At 34.6% G+C, this 26,537-nt stretch overlaps 2 protein-coding genes across 3 annotated transcripts; both read left to right on the forward strand.

Annotated features, from left to right (window-relative positions):
* The first annotated feature begins 774 nt into the window (after window positions 1–774).
* On the forward strand, window positions 775–24,209 carry LOC131017864 (uncharacterized). Of its 2 annotated transcripts, none has more exons than XM_057946611.1 (3): window positions 775–1,241; window positions 10,339–10,455; window positions 15,203–15,250. In XM_057946611.1, exons 1-3 carry the CDS (start codon window positions 1,014–1,016, stop codon window positions 15,230–15,232), a joined length of 375 nt encoding a protein of 124 aa, XP_057802594.1. In that variant the 5' UTR covers window positions 775–1,013; the 3' UTR covers window positions 15,233–15,250. The 2 variants fall into 2 exon arrangements, with proteins under 2 accessions (XP_057802594.1, XP_057802595.1); XM_057946612.1 differs by lacking the exon at window positions 15,203–15,250 and adding an exon at window positions 23,504–24,209 and having other exon boundaries at window positions 776–1,241.
* On the forward strand, window positions 23,641–25,508 carry LOC131018460 (putative late blight resistance protein homolog R1A-10). The gene is made up of 2 exons (XM_057947180.1): window positions 23,641–24,169; window positions 24,529–25,508. Exons 1-2 carry the CDS (start codon window positions 23,641–23,643, stop codon window positions 25,506–25,508), a joined length of 1,509 nt encoding a protein of 502 aa, XP_057803163.1.
* The last annotated feature ends 1,029 nt before the right edge of the window (window positions 25,509–26,537 follow it).

Genomic DNA, 26,537 nt, shown 5'->3' on the forward strand with positions numbered 1-26,537 from the left:
AAATTCTTCCATTTCCCTTATCTACATATAACATTTAGTGTTTTTTTCTCTATTTTTTAATGGATTGATGCAATAATTCTTTCTTCAACTTTCAAATTTTCAACCCCTCCCAAGACTATTATCTAAATTTTGCTGATATTCCAAGTTCCAATGAATTTTCAGAATTTGATTATGTTATGAATTCAGGATTCTCGCATAATTCAACTGATTCTGCTATTTTTGAATATCACCAAACCTCTGAAAAATTTTCTGTAATATTTTAATTTATATTTAATATTACTAAAATTATAATGATTAAAAATTATAGCAAAATAATTATATATAATGTTGTGGTTGGATGGTTGGGTGGTTATTGATAAATCAATAAAAATAGAAGTGATTGGGTTGAGATGAATATTGGTGATGTAAAAAAAAAGTTAATTAAATACTCCCTCCGTCCCAAACGAAATGTCTTGTTTTCCTTTTTGGGTTATCCCAAACAAAATGTCATGTTTTTTTTTGTAATACACATTCTCTCTATACTTAATATTTAAATAATTTCCACCAACTTACTTTATCTACTTTATACACATTTTTTAATCTCCGTGTCGAAAAAAAATAGAACATTTCGTTTGGAACGGATAAAGTATTAAAGATTGTTGGATGATTGTTGGTTATACACTTGGCATATAAAGGTGAAACGCACTGCAGCCAAGAATTTTCCCTACGTGAGCTAGTGGCCGACAAAGGAAGGACCACTAATAATAACTACATAAAACAAAACAAAAACTGACTGATTAGAGTCACGTCTCTGACCAAATTAAGCAAAGACAAAACTCGAGTCAATTAAACCCAAGTCAGTTCTTTGAATCAATCAGGTCGAATTTTTTTCATAGCCTATCAATCCAATCGAGCTCGGCTCTTTCCGTAATAGAGAATCATTATCTTCGATCTATTCAGACCATTCCATAAGTTCCCAATTTGGATTAAAATCCGTTGTGACTACTGGAGTCAATAAAAGCGTATGATGATCGATGGCGGATATAGGAGTGGAGTTCCTGGTTAAAAGCCTCAAGGTTTTTCTGGGCCACTCTCATCTATTCACCGACACCAGTAATCAGATCGAGTGTCTGCAGAAGGATCTCCGCCTCCTCAACGACTCGGTCAAGAGGCGGACAAGAGATCAGAACATTCGCGATGCCGTTAATGAGGTGGAAGATGAAGTCGACCTCTTTCTCATCATCAAGGCTATGGAGAAAAAGGTCACCCTTATTTATCTCTTTGGTATCGTAATTTTTCCCCCCAATTTGAGTTAGATGCTATTCCCTCTTTTATTAACTTTGGGTAAGTGTGCTTAAATACATAAAATTTCTCCAAATTTTTATTTTGTTCGTGAACTCAAAATTCTTCCTCAAATTAATATTTAGGTAAACGAACGATGTACCTAACAATTAATGGAGTTCAATATCTACATTGGTAATTTGTCAATAAAATAATGTAAAAAATCAAAACAACTAAAAATACATAATTTTAATTGTGTTAATATCTCTAAATAACATTTAAGTATATTTTACTTAACAAAAGATTAATATATTATACATGGAAATAAAAATATATTAATTCTAATCAATTTTTGTGGAAAAAGACCATTTTACCTTTAATGAAATTGTAATAAAATACTCTCTTATCTGTCGTTGAAATATCTTTTTTTTTTTTGCGCTCGTCTCAAAAAAATATTTTCAATTTATTTTTGAAAATAATTTAATGTTGTAAATATATATATAAGATATATCTTATGTATGTTGACCAAGAAACCTAGAGGGAAAATAACACTTGACATCTTCAAGATTCAACGATTGCGGCCACCTACCGCAGCCGCCGGAGTTGACTGCCGTCCGTTCACACCTGGTTTAACACCTATAAATATGGGTGTGTTGTGAGCTTCAGAAACACTTCATTTGGATTCTCTACTCTATTCTCTCGCTTCTCTCTAGTTTATAACACATTATCAGCACGATAGTTCTAGTTCTCTCATCATCTCCCTTCGATCGTAAAAGAATTGCACTGATGACAAACATAGCCAAACTTGAGTTCATCGCCCTTGACATCTCGGGCAAGAATTACATGTCATGGACTCTTGATGCTGATATTCACCTGATCTCAAGGGGTCTAAGAGAAACTATCAAAGAAAGAAACAAAGCGTCCAACCAGGATCGCGCTAAGGCACTAATATTCCTTCGTCATCACCTTCATGATGACCTTAAGACAGAGTATCTGACTGTCAAAGATCCACAAGAATTGTGGATGAACCTCAAAGAAAGGTTTGATCATCAAAAGACTGTCGTCCTTCCTAAAGCTCGTTACGAGTGGATGCATCTAAGACTGCAAGACTTTAAGTCTGTGAGTGCTTATAATTCTGAATTATTTAGAATTGTCTCTAAATTGAAACTTTGTGGAGATAAAATCAGTGATACTGATATGCTTGAGAAAACATTCTCCACTTTTCATCCTTCTAATGTGCTGTTACAGCAACAATATAGATAGCGTGGTTTCAAAAAGTATTCAGAATTAATAGCTTGTTTGTTGGTTGCCGAGCAAAATAATGAATTGCTCTTGAAAAATCACGAACTCCGCCCCACCGGTTCCGCTGCATTGCCTGAAGCCAATGCAACTTTCAACCATGATAATGGACGTGGTCGTGGGAACCAACGTGGACGTGGGCGTGGACGTGGACGTGGACGTGGATATGGTCGTGGTCGTGAACGCGGTAAACCACATGATGCAACCTCTAGCAACAAAAAGCATAAAGCATCCAACGAGCACAATTCATACAAAAAGGAAGGTGAATGCCAAAGGTGTGGTATGACAGGACATTGGGCACGTACTTGCCGAACAGCAAAACACCTTGCAGATCTATATCAAGATTCAATCAAGGGAAAAGGCAAGAAGTAGTCCAATAATGTTGACTTTGACGGTCTAATTGATACTACTCATTTAGATGTCTCCAACTTCTTTGATGACCCGAAAGGAGATAATATAGATCAGTTGATCGGTGGTGGTGTGCTTGAAGATAATAATATGGACACTGTTTAGTCCTTAATTTTTTCTTTTCTAGTTGTTAAGATGACATTGCTTATTTCTACCTTTTAATTTCAAGATGTTGTTTTTATTTTTTATTACAACATTTGCTTATTTCTTTATCTTGAAATGCTTAGTCAATAATAATTGATTTTTTTTCAAAAATATCTTAGAAAATAAAATGAAATCTTGTGATATTTGTCTTGCCGATAGTGTCACCACACACAAAAATGTCTCCTTTAATTCTTTCTAGGAAAGATGGAGATTCAGTATTAACCTTCGTATATGAAAGTCTAATAACTAACTTGCCTTGCGCACAAGCATCACATGGGAATTCCTTTGTAGAAAGAATCTTTTGATTCTTTATGCTGTGCCCATATGAATTATTGATTATTCGGCGCATCATAGTCGCTCTAGGATGTCTAAACCTATCATGCCAAAGCTTAAAGCTTTTTGTATCATTGAACTTTACGTTCATGACATAGTTTGTCTCAATTGCTTTTATGAATGTGTAATACATTCCAGAAGGTAGTGTTGCTAATTTTTCTTTTGTCAGCTTATAGCTTGAAACAAAAGAATTTATGTAAAGATATTCATTGCTACCTTCAATATCTAATTTAGTATCATTTGGCAAAATGATACAAACTCTTCCGGAGCCTTCAATGATATTTGATGCACCTGATATTGTGTTGACATTATCATCGGCTAATGTCAACTTAAGGAAATACTTCTTCTTTTGAAGAATAGTGTGTGTGGTGGCAATATCGGCAAGACAAATATCACAAGATTTCATTTGATTTGCTGAGATATTTTTGAAAAAAAATCAATTATTATGGAGTAAGCATTTCAAGATAAAGAAATAAGCAAATATTGTAATAAAAAATAAAAAAAACAACATCTTGAAATTAAAAGGTAGAAATAAGTAATGTCATCTTAACAACTAGAAAAGAAAAAATTAAGGACTAAACAGTGTCCATATTATTATCCTCAAGCACACCACCACCGATCAACTGATCTATATTATCTCCTTTTGGGTCATCAAAGAAGTCGGAGACATCTAAATGAGTAGTATCAATTGGACCGTCAAAGTCAACATTATTGGACTCCTTCTTGCCTTTTCCCTTGATTGAATCTTGATATAGATCTGCAAGGTGTTTTGCTGTTCGGCAAGTACGTGTCCAATGTCCTGTCATACCACACCTTTGGCATTCACCTTCCTTTTTGTATGAATTGTGCTCGTTGGATGCTTTATGCTTTTTGTTGCTAGAGGTTGCATCATGTGGTTTACCGCGTCCACGACCACGTCCACGCCCACGTCCACGTTGGTTCCCACGACCACGTCCATTATCATGGTTGAAAATTGGCAATGCAGCGGAACCGGTGGGGCGGAGTTCGTGATTTTTCAAGAGCAATTCATTATTTTGCTCGGCAACCAACAAACAAGCTATTAATTCTGAATACTTTTTGAAACCACGCTCTCTATATTGTTGTTGTAACAGCACATCAGAAGCATGAAAAGTGGAGAATGTTTTATCAAGCATATCAGTATCACTGATTTTCACTCCACAAAGTTTCAATTTAGAAACAATTCTAAATAATTCAGAATTATAAGCACGCACAGACTTAAAGTCTTGCAGTCTTAGATGCATCCACTCGTAACGAGCTTTAGGAAGGACGACAGTCTTTTGATGATCAAACCTTTCTTTGAGGTTCATCCACAATTCTTGTGGATCTTTGACAGTCAGATACTCTGTCTTAAGGTCATCATGAAGGTGATGACGAAGGAATATTAGTGCCTTAGCGCGATCCTGGTCGGACGCTTTGTTTCCTTCTTTTATAGTTTCTCCTAGACCCCTTGAGATCAAGTGAATATCAGCATCAAGAGTCCATGACATGTAATTCTTGCCCGAGATGTCAAGGGCGATGAACTCAAGTTTGGCTATGTTTGCCATCAGTGCAATTCTGCACAAAATAATCAAGGATATGTTATCCAAATGTTTAATTTTCTTGCTCATAGAGCATATAATATTCTTCAGGAATATTACTTGTGCTACTTTAATAGCATCAATTTAAGATCTTGAATGTAATATTCTTCAGGAATACTACTTGTGCTATTTGAATAACATCAATTAGTTTTTTTCAAGATTATTTTGAAAAAAATATATATAATATATATAATATATTTCATAATATAATAAAAGCACAAAAAAAATGGAAATTGACATGAAAATTGATAATAATAATTTTCACGGTAAACAATTTGATTAATATGATTTATTTAAAACATTAAGAACATAGTATTACTTATATATACGTGTAATTGGACATGTGTTCTTAATATATTACATACTGTGTTGGATCGATTTAATATACAAGTCTTGTTTAATCTACTGGAGATAATTAGTATATGGATAAATATATACTAGGGATTTGTTCACACGCAAACCATAATCAAAGTTCACACACACAAACACGATCTCTTATATAATCTGAATTTACACATACAAACATGCAGTTGAATAATTATGGTGTACTATTCTTAAGATTCGGGCACTAGGGATTTGATTAAGCACCATACACATAATACTTTAATAAAACAAGAGATAGCAATATTTGCACAAAAAAAAAACAGATCGAAGATGAATTCGAAAATTTTGTGAAATTAAATAGAGATGGAGGTATTTAATTAACTACACTCTTATATGATTCACATAAAATCGATACAAAGATTAAAATAAAATTACCTTTTACGATCGAAGGGAGATGATGAGAGAACTAGAACTATCGTGCTGATAACGTGTTATAAACTATAGAGAAGCGAGAGAATATAGTAGAGAATACAAATGAAGTATCTCTGAAGCTCACAACACACCCATATTTATAGGTGTTAAATCAAGTGTGAACGGAAGGTGTGAACGGCCGGTGTGAATGGAAGGTGTGAACAGAAGGTATGAACGGACGGCAGTCAACTCCGGCTGGCTGCGGTAGGTGGCCGCAATCGTTGAATGTTGAAAATGTCAAGTGTTATTTTCCCTATTCTTCAAAAGAAGAAGTATTTCCTTAAGTTGACATTAGCCGAGGATAATGTCAACACAATATCAGGTGCATCAAACATCATTGAAGGCTCCGGAAGAGCTTGTATCATTTTGCCAAATGATACTAAATTAGATATTGAAAATGCCCTGTACTCTAGTAAGTCTAAAAGGAACTTACTAAGTTTCAAGGATATCCGCAATAATGGATACCACATAGAGACAATTGCAGAAGGTAGCAATGAATATCTTTACATAAATTCTTTTGTTTCAGGCTATAAGCTGACAAAAGAAAAATTAGCAACACTACCTTCTGGAATGTATTACACATTCATAAAAGCAATTGAGACAAACCATGTCATGAACGTATAGTTCAATGATACAAAAAGCTTTAAGCTTTGGCATGACAGGTTTGGACATCCTGGAGCGACTATGATGCGCCGAATAATCAATAATTCATATGGGCATAACATAAAGAATCAAAAGATTCTTTCTACAAAGGAATTCTCATGTGATGCTTGTGCCCAAGGCAACTTAGTTATTAGACCTTCATATACGAAGGTTAATACTGAATCTCCATCTTTCCTAGAAAAAATTCAAGGAGACATTTGTGGACCTATACATCCACCTTGTGGACCTTTTCGATACTTTATGGTATTGATTGATGCTTCTTCTAGATGGTCACATGTATGCTTGCTTTCTACTAGAAATGCAGCATTTGCTAGACTACTTGCTCAAATCATAAAATTAAGAGCTCAATTCCCAAACAATTCAATTAAAAGAATTCGTCTTGATAATGCTGGTGAGTTTACATCTCAAGCATTTGATAACTATTGTATGGCTATTGGAATTGAGATTGAACATCTAGTAGCTCATGTCCATACTCAAAATAGTTTAGCGGAATCATTTATTAAACGTCTTCAAATTATTGCTAGACCATTACTTATGAAATCAAAACTCCCAACTACTACTTGGGGTCATGCCATATTACATGCTGCAACATTAATTCGACTAAGGCCATCAGCCAATCATGAATACTCCCCAATGCAGATTATTTTTGGCCGAGAACCTGATGTTTCTCACTTACGAATTTGTGGTTGCGCGGTTCAAGTCCCAATTGCACCCCCACAACGAACAAAAATGGGTCCCAACGAAGACTTGGGATATATGTTGGATTTGATTCACCATCAATTATAACGTATCTAGAACCTTTAACAGGTGATTTATTTACTGCACGTTTTGCAGATTGTCATTTTGATGAAATGACATTTCCAACATTAGGAGGAATAAATATACATCCAGAAAAGCACAATGAAATCTCTTGGAATGAGAAAAACTTATCACATTTTGATTCTAGAACAAATCAATGTGAACAAGAAATTGAAAAAATCATTCATTTGCAAAATATTGCAAATCAAATTCCTGATGCTTTTGTAGATACAAGAAAAGTGACACAATCTCACATACATGCTGCAAATACTCCAGCTAAAATTGATGTCCCTGAATGACAAATAGCTTTGGCAGCAAATGAGTCCAAAATTCGTCAAAAACGTGGTCGACCAGTTGGTTCCAAAGATTCTATGCCTAGAAAAAGAAATGGGCAAGATGGAAACCAAACAATGACGAAAACGACTAATCAATCAAATGAAAGTGATGTAATTCCTGAAGAATTACAAGTAGCTGAAAATCATGAGATCTCAATAAATTATTTACATTCAAATCAGATACTAGAGAGAGAAAATATCATCGTTGATGATATATTTGCCTTTCATATAACTCTTCAAGTTTTATATGAGGATCCTGAACCAAAATCTGTTGTACAATGCAAACAGAGACTTGATTGGCCAAAGTGGAAAGAAGCTATAGAAAGGGAATTAAATTCCTGTGATAACCGGAAAGTATTTGGGCCTATAGCCTTAACTCCGGAATCTAAAATCCCTGTTGGATATAGATGGATTTTTGTTAGAAATAGAAACGAGAAAAATGAAGTTACGAGATATAGAGCAAGACTCATAGCACAAGGTTTCTCACAAAAACCAGGAATTGATTATGAGGAAACATACTCTCCAGTAATGGACGCTATTACTTTTAGATTTTTGATTAGTCTGGCTGTGTCACAAAGGCTTGATATGCGCCTTATGGATGTAGTGACTGCTTATCTATATGGGTCATTAGATAATGACATATATATGAAAATTTCCGAAGGATTTAAAATGCCTGAAGGATTGCAGTCAAAACCCAAAAGCATGTATTCAATTAAACTGCAAAAATCGTTGTATGGGTTGAAACAGTCTAGTCGTATGTGGTACAATAGACTGAGCGAGTATCTTTTGAAAGAAGGATACAAGAATGATGATATCTACCCTTGTGTTTTCATTAAGAAAACCGAAAGTGGATTTGCAATCATAGCAGTTTATGTTGATGATTTAAATTTAATTGGGACTCCTGAAGAGCTCAATAAAACTGCTGAATATTTGAAGAAAGAATTTGAGATGAAAGATTTGGGAAAGACAAAGTTTTGTCTTGGTTTACAAATGGAACGTATCCGTGGAGGAACGTTTATCCATCAATCCACATATACAGAAAAAGTGTTAAAACGCTTCTATATGGATAATGCACATCCATTAACATCACCAATGGTCGTTAGATCTCTTGATACTAAGAAAGATCCATTTCGACCAATTGTAGAGGGTGAAACGATACTTGGTCCTGAAGTACCATATCTAAGTGCAATTGGAGCGTTGACTTATCTGGCTAATAATACTAGACCGGATATAGCTTTTTCTGTTAATCTTCTAGCAAGATTTAGCTCTGCACCCACTTTGAGACATTGGAATGGTGTTAAGCACATTCTACGTTATCTAAAGGGTACCATTGACCTTGGATTATATTATCAAGAAAATTCTGATAATACTCTAGTGGGGTATTCGGATGCAGAATTTTTATCCGATCCACATGAAGCTAAGTCACAAACTGGATATATTTTCACATGTGGTGGAACTGCTATATCATGGAAGTCTGTGAAACAAACCTTGACTGCAACATCCTCAAATCATTCTGAAATCATTGCAATCCACGAAACAAGTCGAGAATGTGTATGGTTGAGAAATGTGACGAATCATATCCAAGAGTCGTGCGGGTTAGCTTCATCAAAAGCCAAACCAACTGTTTTATATGAAGATAATGCTGCTTGCATCGCGCAACTCAAGGAAGGATACATCAAAGGAGATAGGACGAAGCATATTTCTCCCAAGCTCTTCTACACACACGACCTTCAAAAGGGTGGCGATATCGACGTGCAACAAATTCGCTCAAGTGAAAATCTGGCGGACTTATTCACCAAGGCATTACCAACATCGACATTCAGAAAGTTGGTACACGAGATCGGCATGCGTCGACTCAAAGATATTCAATGATCTCAAGTTCAGGGGAAGCAGTTGTACTCTTTTTCCTTCGACTAGGTTTTGTCCCATTGGGTTTTCCTAGCAAGGTTTTAATGAGGCAACATATTTTGTTTTAGGGATTGGTCAATCAAGGGGAAGTGTTGTAAATATATATATAAGATATATCTTATGTATGTTGACCAAGAAACCTAGAGGGAAAATAACACTTGACATCTTCAAGATTCAACGATTGCGGCCACCTACCGCAGCCGCTGGAGTTGACTGCCGTCCGTTCACACCTTCCGTTCACACCTTCTGTTCACACCTTCCGTTCACACCGGCCGTTCACACCTTCCGTTCACACTTGGTTTAACACCTATAAATATGAGTGTGTTGTGAGCTTCAGAAACACTTCATTTGGATTCTATACTCTATTCTCTCGCTTCTCTCTAGTTTATAACATTTAACTAATTATTACATTCACAATTTCACATATTTACACACATTTTCACTAATAAATCCACTTCTTTTTATTTTAATTGGTCTATTTAGTCACCATCATTTTTCTTTCATCATTTTTTTCTAATTTGCGATACCAATTTTCCATTCATTAAATTCACAACTAAGTTTTATTAATAGTCGTGCATAGAAAATTAAAAGATGTAGACGAACCCACCTCCACCCCCAATTATACGTAAACCCTTCTACTAGAATTGATGAAAAGTTATGTGTTAAGCACATCGAATTTGCTTATGCGATCGATTCTTAGTAATAATGGGTTTATAATTCTCAATTTGAATGATGATTACATTGTCATAGCTCTGATTTGAGTTCTATTACTCGGGTGTGTTGCACGGGAATCGCAGACAGTTGGTGAGTGTCGGCGGTGGCGATGCAGGCGGCGACGGCTGATGAAGGCAGCGCAAGGTTTGGATAGTAGAAGGTGGTGGGGGACTGGATGGGAGAGGCGACAGGCTAATTGGGTGAGCCTTTTTTTGAAATTTTTTCATTTGATTTTTTTTAGATATCAATTTTTATAATTTTAAATTTAAAATTTCAAAATTTAAAATTATGTATTACTGGGCTCGTTTGGTACGAGTGATTAGGGTGTATAATATACATATGACACTCTAATATTTTGTTTGATAATAAGTAATACGAAACACACGGTCCTTTATAAATTAAAAGTCCGAAAATATTATATTGATTTGAGGGATTCTATATACCACCTAATACAAATTTTAATTATAATTGTAATTAACTTTGTATAATCTTAATACATCATACCAAACAACATATTATATTTTACAGATATTTTAATATTTTCTACCTAACATGATACTTCTCCGTCCAACGAAAGCAATGCGTATTTCTTTTTTAATCGTCCCAACGAAAGTTGTGCATTTCCTTTTTTGGTAATAATTTTACACTACAAATAATGTGGTTGTACACACATTTACACTACAATCTTATTCTCCTTAAACTAGTTGGTAACCCGTCGAAAATCGACGGGGATCTATTAAAATACAAATATTTGTAATTATTCAATATATTTTTTATTTGATGATTTTTTTTCAATAAGATATAGTATTTAATAAATTTGTTCTAAAGTAAAAGATGTAATATTTATTTGAAATCAACATAAATTAAATGTCTATATAAGCAAAATTTTGATTCAAAAAATATTAGAAGAGAAGTTGCAACAATGATTTGAAACATGATTTGAAGTCATAAATTAGGCCTATCACATACCAAGATATCAAATGTTAAATTCCAACAAAAGACTGAGAGACAAAAAAAAAATATACCCACTGTTTTCAACTCGTCTGTATAAGAAACTCTCTCATTTCCAGTACTCTAGAGGTATACCCACTGTCTTCAACTCGTCTGTATAAGAAACTCTCTCATTTCCAGTACTCTAGAGGTCTCATCCTAATTCTTTTGCTTATTTTCACTCCAGTTTCAAATGTTGTACCAACCTCTGCAGTATCAATAAGCACATATCAAATCAGCCAAATAAAAAATAAGAAAAAAATTATTTTAAATAATATCGTTAATGACTTAACTTTTAAAGATTGAATAAAATATTAAATTTGCAATTACCTCATAATCTATCGAAAATTTTATCATACACCACGTTAGTTGTTTTGTCTTGCATATGACCACTCTCATCACATACTAAAATCTTTAGACCTGTTTTTCTAGTGACTCTTGAGATCGCCACGTAGAGTTGCCCATGACTAAAAAAAAATTTTGGTAGGTATAATCCTACATTTGACAGAAATTGTCCCTGACTTTTATTTATTGTCATAGCAAAACAAATACTCACAAGGAATTGCCTTCTTTGAAAATGAATTGAAAATCTAGTGAAATCTGATGGACTCATAATCATTCTAGCTATGGGAAACTTATTGCCCGCATTTTTTCCTGAAATGAGTTTGCCTTCAATTGCGCGTTCCCCAAGCTGAGTTACTATTAGCGTAGTGCCATTGCAAAGCTCATTAGATGGATCAATATTTATGAGAAGCATGATTATGCATCAATCTTTCAATTTAATTTCATGACTCGGCAATCCTGAACACTTGATTGTGTTGAGATATTCAACCGATAATACTTGTTCATCGAGGTCCATGTCCATCTTCTTTGCAAATACTGTCTGAACTTAGGTAAACTCTTTCCTTGGTAGATATAGAGACATGACGTAATCATTGATCGTATCAGCCATCTCATTGGCGGGGGCCAAGATAGCTCTATTCTTAAACATTTCTAGATCAAATGCATTATTCCACTATAGCTGCAATAGGATTTGTTGCATCATGTATAAGGATATCTTTTGATAATACCACAACAAATTCTCCATCAGCAAGACTTTGTCCGGCTGTACCGTCATCTATTTTAGTATCAATTCTACAAATTCTTTGGTTTCTTCTGCATTCGAACCAGAAGCATTTGCCTGAAACAAAAATATACTTTTATCAATTGTTTACTCATTTGTTGTTAACACTATACTTTTATCAATTGTTTACTCATTTGTTGTTAACACTACTCCTATTATAAACCATTTTTATCCAATCACGATATATTAAATTACAATTATAAAAATTTATACCAATCTCTCTTACAATTATATTTGTAGAATGAGGAAAATATTAAATAAAAATCTTTCGAATATTAAATATCAAAATTACGCATTTGAATTTTGAATATGACATTTTCATAAAATTATCTCATATTATATTTTAGGGTTAATGGTCGTAAAATACACGAAGTTTGTCCAAATTTGTATTTCGTACATGACCTTAAAAAATAGCCCCACAATACATTAACTTTTGATTTTATCGTAATTTGCACATGGCAATAATTCCAGTTATGATTAAAGTTGACCAGCAACAACCTCTGTTTTTCTTTAGGGTGAAAATCAATTATTGCGCCTTTGCAGATATAGTTCCACTCTATAAATTGAAAGATAATTATTTTCTAATTATGAAAATATTTTAAAATATGTATAGCAAATTAAAAATTACCTCAGAGTTTTTAATCTCTTTAATTGTTTTCACTAAAGCAGGTTTCAACCATTCTTCACTTTTTACTTCTCGGCTAACGTTGGAAATATCAGCTGTGGTGTTATTGTTGGAATCTTCAGTAAGACCGCACCTGAAATTATTTTAAACTTGAATATGTGAGAAACATGTGATTAACACTTGTATGATGCATGAATAAATCTTATATCAAAATGTATTTTTAAATATATATTTATACAAACCTTAATATAAAATCTTTAACTTCTTGAATATCAGAGCTGATAAAAAATCTGGTTGCATGCTTCATTGTGGAAACTTTGGTTACACCTAAAATAATATTTAAATTATTAGTCACCATTATATCTTTCAAATTATGGAGCAAGAATTAAATAGATTTTTTTTTAATAATACGAAGAATACGTATATATAGAGACCACATATTGTTTGACATTGACGAATCTATTTTAGATATAAAAATTGATTAAAACCTATAAGCTACTTACTAATTATAAGCCTACACATACTTTCTATTTTTCGTATATGTTATCGAAAGAATTGGCTCATTCTAGATTTGAAAAAATAATTTGAAAAATTGGCTCAATCTAGATTTGAGTATTATTTATTAGATATTTAGTCTATCTATATAAATTTGTTGATTAAAATTCGAAGATATCGAGTTTATCTAATACTCTCCATTTTACAATCAAGAGAAATACTCTATCTATTATTTATTAGATATCGAATATCTCAAAAAGAAGAAATATATATTATTTATTACATATAGAAATTTGTTGATTAAAATTTTAAAAAAATTAAGAATGAATGAGAATTGAGGAAAATTAGAATAAAGTGATTATACGATGCCACGTAGGATAGAGTTTATATTGCTTTTATATATATATATAGATTTCGTGCCGAAAAGAAGCGCACTGCTTTCGTTAGGACGGATGGAGTATTAATATGACGTATAGTAAAAGACATTCCAATCAAATATATCACACCTTATCACGTACCGCGTACCAAACATGATATTAATATGATATATAATAAAATAGTGTTATAATTAATATATTTTATTTTTATGGTAATAATTAACTTTTACTTAAGTTAAATAGTTATTTTAATATTTACCTCCTTTTTATTTATGTAAAATTAGAATAGTTGAAAGTTTGGATATTTCAGAATAATCTTCAAAAAAAAAAGCGAATTTCAGAACAATGCTTTCTTATTTGAATTTCAATTAGCATTTGCACCATGTGCAATGCAGAAAAAATATTTTATATTTATATAAATTGATACCAATTCAATTATCATATTTATATATATATATATAAATTAACTTAATATATTTGAGTTGAATATTGAAACAAATAAAATAAATAAGAATTTAAAATAATAAATTGATATTATGAAAAGGTGAAAAATCAAAGTTAAAAAATGAACTTAAAAATTAAAATTAAAAAATTGAAAAAAGAATTTATTTCAATAAAAGATGAGAGATGGGAGAGATTTTTTAAAAAAAAATTAATCTCTAAATAAATATATCTTTTACATTTTAAATCAAATATTTACATAAAATATGTCGAGTTAAATCTTTTATTGTGATCTTTAATTTGATATGCATATTAAATATCTTATAATTAGTCGAATTTCACAATTTTAGAAAGAAATGAACAAGAAATTAAGAAGATATAGAAAAAGGAAATAAAAAAATATATATAATTTTTACAAATAAACCTTTAATTTTATTACAACTGCAAAATTACCATCAATTTGAAATTGGGTTCAAATTGAAATATTTGCTTTTTATATAGTACTATAAATTTAGGAAAAACAATCAAAATAAAACATTGTAATTGCAACTTATTGAAATGCTTAGTTATTCAAAATTTTCATGTATAATTTTAAAATAAAATAAAAAATATTTTAATAACAGTGTTTATAATTACTACTATATCTTTTTAATTCATGTACAAAATAAAAATCGGGTGAAAGTTTGGATATTTCACAGCAATTATACACCTATTAATTTATGAAGCTTTCTCATTTGTATTTCAATTTAGGAAAAAACAAAAATAGAACATTGTAATTGCAACTTATTAAAAGTGTTATTCAACTAAGTCGTGGTTATGTTATAGTGGCAATTAACAGTAAAAATTGTATGGAAAAAGTGGTAGTTGTCTTATACTCACCCTCCGTGTCTTCAAAGCGCTGGTGCAGAACACTTGCGTCGTTGTAACCAAGGCCAACTACTACATGTTGGTTATCCTTGACATCATCTAATGATACGCAGCGGAATATACATTCAAGGATTAGATCTAGATTTACAATTGATTCATGTGTAGAGATTACAAACGTACACAACAATAAAATTAACTTACTCGTTGTGTAGTAAACGTGCATCTCGATTCCTGCGAATTGAATCCACCACTAGAGGTATCCACGTGTATGTCGATTCGATGCAGGAACAATTCCCAGTGCATGTTTCAATCTTCGACAGCTAGGAAATCTCCGATTGAAACCATAGTACTCTCTAGGTGTTTCACAAGCAAAAGCTTCTAATGTTTTCGTATATTTTCATATATCGATTCGTAAGACCAAGCTCCCTTATTTATAAGCGAAGAAGACAATTCTAAATTGTCTTGTCTTCCTTAGTCAACAATTACGACTAAGGAATTCACACTTGAGTCAACAATTACGACTAAGGAATTCACACTTGAATTGTCTTACTTAGTATTAGAATATATCAAATATATCCTAATCTAGTCCATAATATCTTTCAATCTCCCACTTGGACTAGCATTAGATTAAACACCAAGCACTAACTTTGCACTCTTGAGCGAATCAACAATACACATAAAGTGTGACCCAATAGGCCTCCATTATCGTCGATAATCAAATTAAAGTCTACACAAAACTCCTAGACTGCGTTGTGTAGCGAACTCGATATATGAAGAACGTTTACGTGGATTCTGTAAACAAAACCTTTATGCGAAGATATAGTAACATCCTTTCATTCACGAACCACTCGATAGAGCCTAGAATTTGCCATTGTGTCTTTCTAATAGCTCTATCAATTTATCTCATCTTTATTAAATGACCTCCATCGATCATGTTCAACTTTTAAAGTTCGAACATATCAATTGCACTGGCCAGTGACTTAACGGTCAAGTAATATAGAGAAACTGAGTGTTCTTCTCGAAATGTAAATCGAGGAATGAATCCCATCTTGGCACAACTACCACCTTCCCTTATATCCCGATATACCCAACACAAGCCGTATCTACCCCTTTGGTTGGAGTGCAAGCATTGTACTTGGTCAAAGTATACCATTCAATAAGTAAGATAAGCATTGCCCTCAAGTCAAAGGACTGTCACAAACTCCACACACCAATAATCATAGACACCAAAACAAATGATATATTGGTTGGGTATGCCAATACTCTCTAAAGTATCCATGCATCTATCACGAGTATCTAATATCTCATAGTCGTGGGAACAACTATATTCTCTAAGAATGTGATACAGATCGCATGCCAACTTATAACATATCATCAATATCCCAATCTTGATGATCCTTAGTTGGGGCTCTTTAAGAGTTATACTCTATTGCTAACCTCCCACTAAATTAGCAACAATATAAACTCATGGGAACATTTAATTGAATGAAAACAAATAATCAAAGTAATCAATCAAATAAATGCATAATGCCATTAGTGACATCAAATGTCATAAATGTGATCAAGTAATAAGTCTCAACACAGATTATTTCTAGACATATTACTTTTTACTCCCACTGACTAAAGCCAGTCTCAAAGATATACAATGCCCAAACACTCAAAGTGCTTGTTATGATTCATAATGCATAACAACTGGTCAAAAGGATTAGCTATGTCCTCTTATGTGGGAACTTGATCTAATTAACATAATCTTTTGTTTCTAATATCTCTTAAAATCTGTCAATGATGTTAAGCACACAGACTACACCTTGTGTAGTGAAAATCATGACATTCATGACCATCCTATTGCCCTAGCGTTAGGATCATCCTTTGTGCGTTAAATCTCATTATCATTAGAAGGACAATCCTTTCTTTAAAAATAGATGCTATATTCCATCGGTAGATGTCCTTTCGAACTTATTCATGGAGTATCGCCTTACATCTTGCCTATGTAAGTGGATTTTGATAGCCTAACAATCTATTAGCTCAAACTCAATAGATCTTGATCCCAAGGATATAATAGGCTTTACTCAAATCCTTCACCATGAAGGAAATTTACAACTAGTCTTTCATGGATTGCATCATGAGTACAATAATTTTCATTTTCAATATGTCATACATAAATGATGATGAAAATTGTGTTCTCATTCTTGTGTTTCCTATAAACACAATACTTTATTTGCTTTTGACCAAAATCAAACGATTTGATTTCTTTGTCAAAACATTTGTTCCATATTCTAGAAGCTTGTTTTAGTTCATATCAACAAGCAAAATCTCAATGGACTTGACTTTAGCAATTAGTGAAAAGATTTCATCATAATCAATGCTCTCACAGTGATTATATAACCTTTTGCCACTAACCTCGCCTTGCAGGTTTGCACATTGTCATTAGCATCAAATGGATATTACCCCAGATGATGACTCAGTTAAGGTCTAACCAATCCATTTTAGATTTTATGGCTTTTTGCCACTTCTAAGAATATATGACCATCATGGAACCTATGACTATCATAGTTTTGCATAAGTTCTAAGTTCATCACCAATTCCAAATTCTTTATCATCTTGATCCTAGATCAATAGATACATTCTTTAGTTGGTTAACATTCTCTAGTACTTATGTACAACGCTGAGTTTTGCATTTGTGCAGGCTCTTCGTGATTCTGAACTTGAGGAAGTTGGTATGTTATATCATGATGAAGAATCTTCGACATCCAATGTCACATCTCCCCCCCGTATTGAAGAATCTTGCATTTCTGCATAATCTTCAATACTGCTTTTATTGGATGTGTCTGACGCTCTAAGTAGTGCATCAGTACCAATAAGATCATGAACAACTCCCACTAAATCCTTGTTTAGACCATCTAACAAGTTTTCTTCCTCAATGTTGACTTTGTGGCTCTCAAATCTTGTCAAGATCTAAGTCATAACGATCTTGTTCTCTATAGACCAAGTCTTTTCAAGAAACATCGCAATCCTAAAACCGTGAACTTATATTTTCCAAGAAAATAGTAGTGTTCTCATGTTTTCTTCGGATATCCCACAAAGTAAGACTTCTACTTTTGATTCCAACTAATCAGTGAGCATTTTCTTTACATATGTAGTGTAACCCAAGGTTCACACATGTGTAAAACTTCAATACCACAATCATATGATATGATATTTACTCAACTAATTCAAGTGGAACTTGGTTCAGAATATAAGCAATAGTAAACAAGGCATGGTCCCAAAGATACACCAGAAGTTTTTGAGAAGCTCATTATGGATCGAATCATATCTAATGATGTTCGATTTCTCCTTTTGGATGCCCAACTCAAATAAGGTATCCCTAGAGGAGTCCATTGTGGATGGATTCCATATGACTTCAAGCAATCGACGAACACATGGTTTAAGTACTTCTTTCTCGATCTAATCTTAGAGATTAAATACTTCTCCAAGTTGTTTCTTGACTTCTAACTTAAACTCCATAGATTTCTCAAAGTTTCTGATTTGTGTTTCATAAGATACACATTTCTATACCTTAAGAAATCGTCTGTGAAAGTTGTGAAGTATGAATATCCACTTTGTGCTTAAGTTGGAAACAGTCCACATATCACTATGTGAATCAACTCAAGTACTTTAGCTTGTATTCTTTTCCTAGAAAGTGGCTCGTTGGTCATTTTAACCTTGAGATGTGATTTCACAAGCACTTTAAGACTTTACGTCAAAAAGTGTGAGATAGTCTAACTTTCTCGATCTTGTTAATCATTTCTCATTAAGTGACCAAGCCTACATGCCAAAGTTAAGTCGGACTATTCGCATTGCTTGTGATAGTTTATTTTACACATTGAGGATATTTTGTTCGCATTGAGCAAATATAAAGCATTCTCAAGTGAAATATTTTCATCTCCATTAAGCAAAGTAGAATAAATTCTATTCGCAAAATGGAATGAAAAACTTCAATGTCTAACACGAGAATGGAAATTATATTCCTCGTAATTCCAAGAACAAAATAACAATCTAACATGTCCACAAACCCAAAGATAGATCAAATCCGTAAGACCTTATGCATTTAGCAACAACTATTGCTCAAAACAAATGCGTAAGTCAAATTTCCTTGGTCCCACTCTCCTGTTTTAGTTAGACAACACACATTTTAATAAATGTGTGAACTATAACTCGTATCTAATACCCAGGAGTATGAGTTGTTACATGTTCACCTCAATGAAAAATATACCAAATTCTGCTATCAAAACATCCAATGTTTTGAACATCAAGCAGTATCCCTTCCAGTGTCCTTTTCTTGACAAAAGGTAATTCATCTTTGGGTAACTTCTGCTTATTTTGGTTTCCACCTTAGGATGCAAAATTTAGTTCTTTGATCCTTCTTCTACCTTTTCTTTTGTGTTAGAATTGGCAGAAGCATTAATCATAAGAACTTATTTGTCCTTAGTGGAAGACGATTCAAAATTGTTCTTAACATGTCATGAAACTCATGGCAGTGTCACTGTCCTATTGTTCATTTTGAATTCACTATGAAGTTCACAAATGAGACAGATCATTACTGCAAGATTAAGTTGATTGAGACAAATATCGAATAGTCTCGTTCCAATCGTGGCCATCCTCTCAATTAACTCAATCTTTTTCAAGACATCCATAGAGACCTTGTCTACTCCATGTAGATTAATCCTGAAGAGATCCATGAGTATCTCATACTTTATGGTCTTAGCTTCTAAAGCATTAACACTCTTCAGGTGCATCAACATCTCAATCGTAACATGTGATTATGTTGTTTATGTAGTTCTAAACTCATTGACACAAACATGACACATTTAGCAGAAGTTACATCATCCATATGTTTCTTATAACTTTCAATGTCAAACATTTTGAAAGTTTCTAAAGTCACATTCAAGATGATGTGGATTGATTTCTCTAAGACATAATCAATCCTATCTAGCCTTAGCACCAAACGCAAATTACGCGGTCAATCCAGAAAGTTTGACCTAGTCAATTTACCGTATCCAACAAACATAACAAAACAGTTGCAGATAAAACAGAGATAAAAGAAAACAGTAAAATGAATCAAATCAAAAAGTCACATTTATTTTACTAATCAAACAAGGCATTTTGTTTTGATTAGCTCCCACTAATTTTAACATATCTTATGCCCCCAACATAAAATACGGATTTATAATCAATATAAATCTTAGTGGTCCAAGATCCAAGTCAATATTATGCAGCCTCTGCTTTGCTGATGACTACAATAATATCACATAGTAGGCCTCTAAGCCAATTGCAACAACAATTTTGCAACTCTTGGTTGATTAATCCAATTAATCTGCGTCCTTAAATCATTCTTGGTCGCTTTGCGTTCCAAAATAATTTAAGTAAGTCAACCCCATCACACGGTGCCAACCTATGAATGAGCCTTGGCCTTGTAGATTAGAGCATACAATTTTATGTAAATACTCTTTGATCGAAAAGGATGGGTTGCTCAGACAATTATGATGGACGACGCGTTTTGTGCTCACACAAAGACTTATATTTAATGGGGATTTAGCATGTGATATTAATTGCTTATATTTAATATCCAATATTAAATAGCAAAACAATTACTGGGTGCCGCCTACCCAGGCATACGAAATGCGGACCACACGTATTGGGTGCCGCCTACCCATACATAGTAACGCGGACTACATATATAGGGTGCCGCCTACCCAAGCATTAAAGCGGTCTCTAACTACTATAGTTAAAAATAAGCATAAAATCAAATAGCATGCTTATCACAAAACAACATAGAATCTCTACGAATAAAATCCATTAATCTAATTAAAATTTTATTCTCCAATTAAAATATGGGTTAATTAGTTTGTATTAATTCCAAATTAATACTCCAACATTATTATTTCAAAAACAATAATTTCATATATTAATTCAAAATTAATATAAAAACTCATCAAATATTATTATTTCAAAAATAATAATAATTCATGATTTATAAATCAAATTAATGAATTAGTCAATTTATATCAATTCCAAATTAATATAAATATACATTCAATATTATTATTTCAAAATAATAATACTAAATAAAATTCATTAACCTAATTTATATTAATTCCAAATTAATATAAACACACAATGATTATTATTATTTCTAAAATAATAGTAATCAAGATTTATTAATCTAATTAATAAACTTAATTCTGAAATTGGGATTAATATTATTAATTCTAAATTAATAACAGTTTTTTTTTTTTTTAGTTAAAGCCCAATTAGGACATTAGAATAAAAGAAAGCCCAGCCCCTTTTATCAAAGCATTTCGCAGCCCACCAGAAATCAGGCCCAGATCGGGCCCAAACATCCAGCGGCCCAAAACCCAATCTTAGTAGCTAGGGTTTGGAAAAAGGAGTTTGCAGCAACAGCGGCTGCCTCCTTCTCCTTCCCGTCGCCACGCCCGGAGCCCCGGAGCCACGCCGCCGCTGCTTGCATCTGCGACGCCGACTACATCGCGTCCTACCGGATGGTTTCCACCGGTCGCCGATGCGTTGGCGTCCAAGCTAGCGTCGAGGAAAGACGTCTGCACAGGAGGAAGCAGAAGAGTTCTCGCCGCGGCAGAGCAGCTCCGCCTCGCAAGAACTCCATCGGCAATCGTCCTCCCGTCGCGCGCCGCTGCCATTCAGCCACCATTCCCCACACCCCGGCATTCAAGCTTTTGCGGTGAGGTATAGTTTCGAAGGAACAGAGGTGCGCCGGCTCGAAGCCGCGACGCGACACCAACGGCAGCAAACAGTCGAGCACAGCACGACGGCAAGCCTCGATCCGTCTGTCACCGCCTCGTCTGAGGAAACATGACGGCCGGACGTCGTTTGTCTCGCCGCCAACACCACCATCACGCTTTCGCCTTCCACCGCCGGACTCCAAGCCCGAAATGGCGGGACTGCCATAGAGATGCAGCGGCGCGTCGGTTTGAAGCCACGACGCAGCTGCCGGCTGGTGGTCGGGCGCTGCACACCGGCGAGCCCCGAGCCACCGTCGCCGTTCTGTCCAAGAAGGCGGTCGGCCAAGATCCGGTGAAGGACCCAGCAACAAAAGTCCCAATTCCAAAATTCAATTCCAAAATCAAATTCTCAATTTAATTTTTGTAAACAGATTTCTAAAATCAAAATTTTAATTAACCCATAATTAATTAGAACACAATTACAATTATAAATCGAGCCCCGGGCTCTGATACCACTGTTGGATATCCTTGACATCATCTAATGATACGCAGCGGAAATAACAGTCAAGGATTAGATCTAGATTTACAAATGCATCATGTGTAGAGATAGGCACACAACAATAAGAATAACTTACTTGTTATGTGGTAAACGTGCATCTCGATTCCTGCGAATTGAATCCACCACTAGAGGTATCCACGTGTATGTCGATTCGATGCAGGAACAATTCCCAGTGCATGTTTCAATCTTCGACAGCTAGGAAATCTCCGATTGAAACCATAGTACTCTCTAGGTGTTTCACAAGCAAAAGCTTCTAATGTTTTCGTATATTTTCATATATCGATTCGTAAGACCAAGCTCCCTTATTTATAAGCGAAGAAGACAATTCTAAATTGTCTTGTCTTCCTTAGTCAACAATTACGACTAAGGAATTCACACTTGAGTCAACAATTACGACTAAGGAATTCACACTTGAATTGTCTTAATTAGTATTAGAATATATCAAATATATCCTAATCTAGTCCATAATATCTTTCATTACACTCCTCTTGTAAATCAAGAATTTATCAGATCACTCGCCCACCAGGTCGTTCATGTCAAATCACTTCTCGAGGGCTTCCCATATATACACAACGGTTTGAAACGCCAAATCTATACATCAGAAGATGTTATCGAATATATTCTCTCTCTTAAAAACCAGCTCGGAGAGTCCAATTTTTGGTGGGAGCGCTCGTTGAAAATAGCTCAGAAGTTAAAGTCAACTGCTGGAGCTGTAGACTGCAACCATCCAGTCAACAGCGTACAACGACTGACTGATTCTTCAACTGCTGTTGGTTCATCATCAAGACGTGAACTCACAAGCAGAGATGACGTGGTTGGTATTCAACGAGATCTGTCCAAACTAAAGGGACTGCTTACTCGTCCTTCACTCGGACTACAAGTCCTCCCAATTGTCGGAATAGGAGGGATTGGTAAAACTACACTTGCTAAACTTGTTTATAGTGATAAATTGATTATGGAGCATTTTGAAATTCGAGGTTGGGTGACAATATCGCAAGATTATAGTGTAAGTAATATTGTTTCAAATCTGCTAGCTTCGATGAAAGGAATACAAGCAGGGAGAGATGTACAGAGCAAGATCTCCGGGGAGGACGAAATTCACAAATGCTTAAGGAATAAAAGGTATCTTATTGTAGTGGACGACGTGTGGAGTAAGAAAGCTTGGGATGATATGAAAAACCTATTTCCTGATGACTACTATAACGGAAGTAGGATTATTCTAACCACAAGCCTACAAGATGTGGCTGCATATGCTGATCCTTCTAATTCCTTTCATATGATGCGTCCCTTGAGTCAAGAAGCTAGTTGGGAATTGCTTCAAAAAAGGTTGTTTGGTTATTATGGATGGTGCAAATTGGAAAGTGTTGGAAGAGAAATTGCAGCACAATGTAGAGGATTGCCTTTTTACATTGTAGTAGTGGCAGGACTTCTATCCAAGATTGACCAAACTGTTGATGCTTGGAGGCAAATAGCGGAGGAGAATGATGGGCAGCTTGAAAACATAATTTCCTTGAATTACATCCACTTGCCTCGTCATCTAAAGTCGTGTTTCTTATATATGGGAGGTTTCCCAGAAGATCACCAGATCCGTGTCTCAGAACTTATCAAGCTTTGGGCAGCTGAAGGCTTTTTACATCCAAACGGATCTAAAAGCCTAGAAGATGAGGCGGAAGATTGTTTGGAGGATCTAGTTGATAGAGGTCTGGTTTTGGTCACTAGCATGATAGGAATTTGGAATATAATTTTTTTTTTTATCTTGCTGTTGATTGCTGACCTATAGGTAGTGAAAGACTTTTTTTTTTTTAATTAAGGTATAACATTAGTATTGGATCTATATTTTGGGGCCCCCAAAAATTTGGGGCCCTAGGCCATTGCCCCACTTGATACACACAAGGGCCGGCCCTGGATATCATGCGGGAATTTTGCATAAGACAGGGCCGACAAGAAAACTTACTTCTTCCTGCTATGGATTACTTACCAAGTCCTATTCTTAGAAGGCATTTTCTTCCACTGGTCATGAAGAATTATAAGCGTATAAGTGTTAGTTGGTATGATCTAGATCTCAAGGACTCTATGCATAGCTCATGCACACATTCTATTATATGCATCCCGCAGAAGGGGTATAGGCCTAAAGGTTCTTTATTGAATTTTAGTTTGCTTAAGGTTCTTCATGTTCTACGTAGAAATGATTACTGGGAATGGGAGCCGAGTCAAGTGTTTGATCTGATTCATCTAACTTACCTTGCTGCCAACATTCCCTCTAGTATAGTTCCTCCAACCATATCAAAGCTTCATAATCTTCAGACTTTGATTATTTATAGATCTGAGGTTCGTTTACCAGTGGAGATTTGGAGGCTGAGCCAATTGAGACATCTTATTGCCTTTTCATTTCATCCTTTACCCCATCCTGAAGTAGAAGCTATTCCTCTAGCAAACTTACAAACATTTTCGCTGGCAACAAACTTTGTATGTGTTGAAATGATTCCAAACATTCGAAAGTTGGGATTATGCTACTCTGAAGAGAAGTTTGGTGAAGGCTATCATCTTCGCAATCTCTTTCGACTTGAGAAATTGAAATTGGAGAGACATAGGTCATTTTCCGGGAGCCTGAATCTTGCTTTTCCTCTATCGCTGAAGAAGTTAACACTGAGTGGCTGGAAGCTTCCTTGGAGAGATATGAAGATTGTTGGTTTGTTGCCTAATCTTCAAGAGTTGAAACTAAGGAAGTATGCTTGCAATGGGAAACGCTGGGAAACTTCTAAGAGAGAATTTGTTAATCTGAGGCTTTTGCTCATTGATGAATCAAATTTGCAGCATTGGAGACCTAAAAGTCGCCACTTCCCACGGCTCAAGTGCCTAATGCTTCTTCGTTGTCCAGATTTGTCTGAGATTCCAGTTGCTCTTGGATACATTCCAACGCTTGAACTGATAGAGGTTGATGATAGTAACAAATCTCTTTTATACTGTGCCAGAAACATACAAGGGAAACATGAATCGAATTTTGGTGATGGCCTTCATGTTCGTACGAAGCGTTCTTGATATACTCTTTCAAATTCGACTTTGTGCCTCATATCAGGTGAGGAATTTATAAAAGTTGAATGATTTGATATCTTCTTTTCATATAGCAGCCGTAGTTTTATATATCAATGTCAGTAGCATGAAATGCACACTTGGCCTAATAGCTAAGCATCTTTTGAAACATTTGTTAGTTGGTAGCATGCCGGACCTTGTAAGAGCACTCCCAGCAGATCACCTAAATGCATCACTAACTCTAAATTTAGGCTAAAACAATTGAAAATGAGATAAAAAATGCATCCAGCAGATCCCCTAAATTGGATGGGGCCCACAAAAAATTTTACACCCACCTAAATTCAATCTTAAATTTACACCCACCCTAAATTTATTTTAAGCTTATAATTAGTAGGGCCCACATATAATTATTATTTTTATGTAGAAAATAGGAGATCTGGTGTATGCATTTATAAAATCGAGATCCTAAAATTAAATAGGGAAGCTTTAGGGAGGATTATAGGAGCATAATTTTGAGATTTCTGCTGGGAGTGCTCTAAGTGTGTCAACTCTTTCGTTTCTCTTTTCTTGTTTGGTCACAGGGGACAGATTTGTACTTTCTATTTGTGATTGTAAGAGCATCTCCAGCGTTGGTCGCTGGAGACGCGTCGGCCGTGCTGGAGACACGGCTTGATTCGAAGCCATGGCGAAGGGGAGAATCGGGGCGATGGGGGGAGGTGTTTGGCGCGTCCGCGGGACGCGCCATATTAAAAAAAAAAATGTAAAATTCGATTTTTTTCAAATTTTTACCGTTTGATTTTTTTTTCTTTTAAATTCGACCGTTTCTAATTCAAACGGCTAGTTTGAATTTTAATTTTCTTTTCTTTTCTTTCCCTTCTATAAATTCCACACTTCCCCAATCTCAAATTCACTACTTTTTCATTATCTCAACTACAGTTCTCCCTTCAAATTTTTTTTTGCAATGGATTGCGAGTTCGACGAATATCTTCAACAGCACGCCGGAGGTGAAAGCGTCCCTCCTCATCTCCCGATGATGGG

The sequence above is a fragment of the Salvia miltiorrhiza genome, chromosome 3, assembly GCF_028751815.1.
Source record: "Salvia miltiorrhiza cultivar Shanhuang (shh) chromosome 3, IMPLAD_Smil_shh, whole genome shotgun sequence".
In the NCBI taxonomy this organism is placed as follows: domain Eukaryota; kingdom Viridiplantae; phylum Streptophyta; class Magnoliopsida; order Lamiales; family Lamiaceae; genus Salvia; species Salvia miltiorrhiza.

Bases quoted from the DNA above. Each gene is read 5' to 3' on its own strand.
- LOC131017864 (XM_057946611.1), top strand. From the start codon at position 1,014: ATGGCGGATATAGGAGTGGAGTTCCTGGTTAAAAGCCTCAAGGTTTTT. The intron at 1,242-10,338 runs GTCACCCTTATT...CGGGAATCGCAG, and splicing joins TCAAGGCTATGGAGAAAAAG to ACAGTTGGTGAGTGTCGGCG. The intron at 10,456-15,202 runs GTGAGCCTTTTT...GTGTCTTCAAAG, and splicing joins AGAGGCGACAGGCTAATTGG to CGCTGGTGCAGAACACTTGC.
- LOC131018460 (XM_057947180.1), top strand. From the start codon at position 23,641: ATGAAAAACCTATTTCCTGATGACTACTATAACGGAAGTAGGATTATT. The intron at 24,170-24,528 runs GTCTGGTTTTGG...GGTATGATCTAG, and splicing joins GGAGGATCTAGTTGATAGAG to ATCTCAAGGACTCTATGCAT.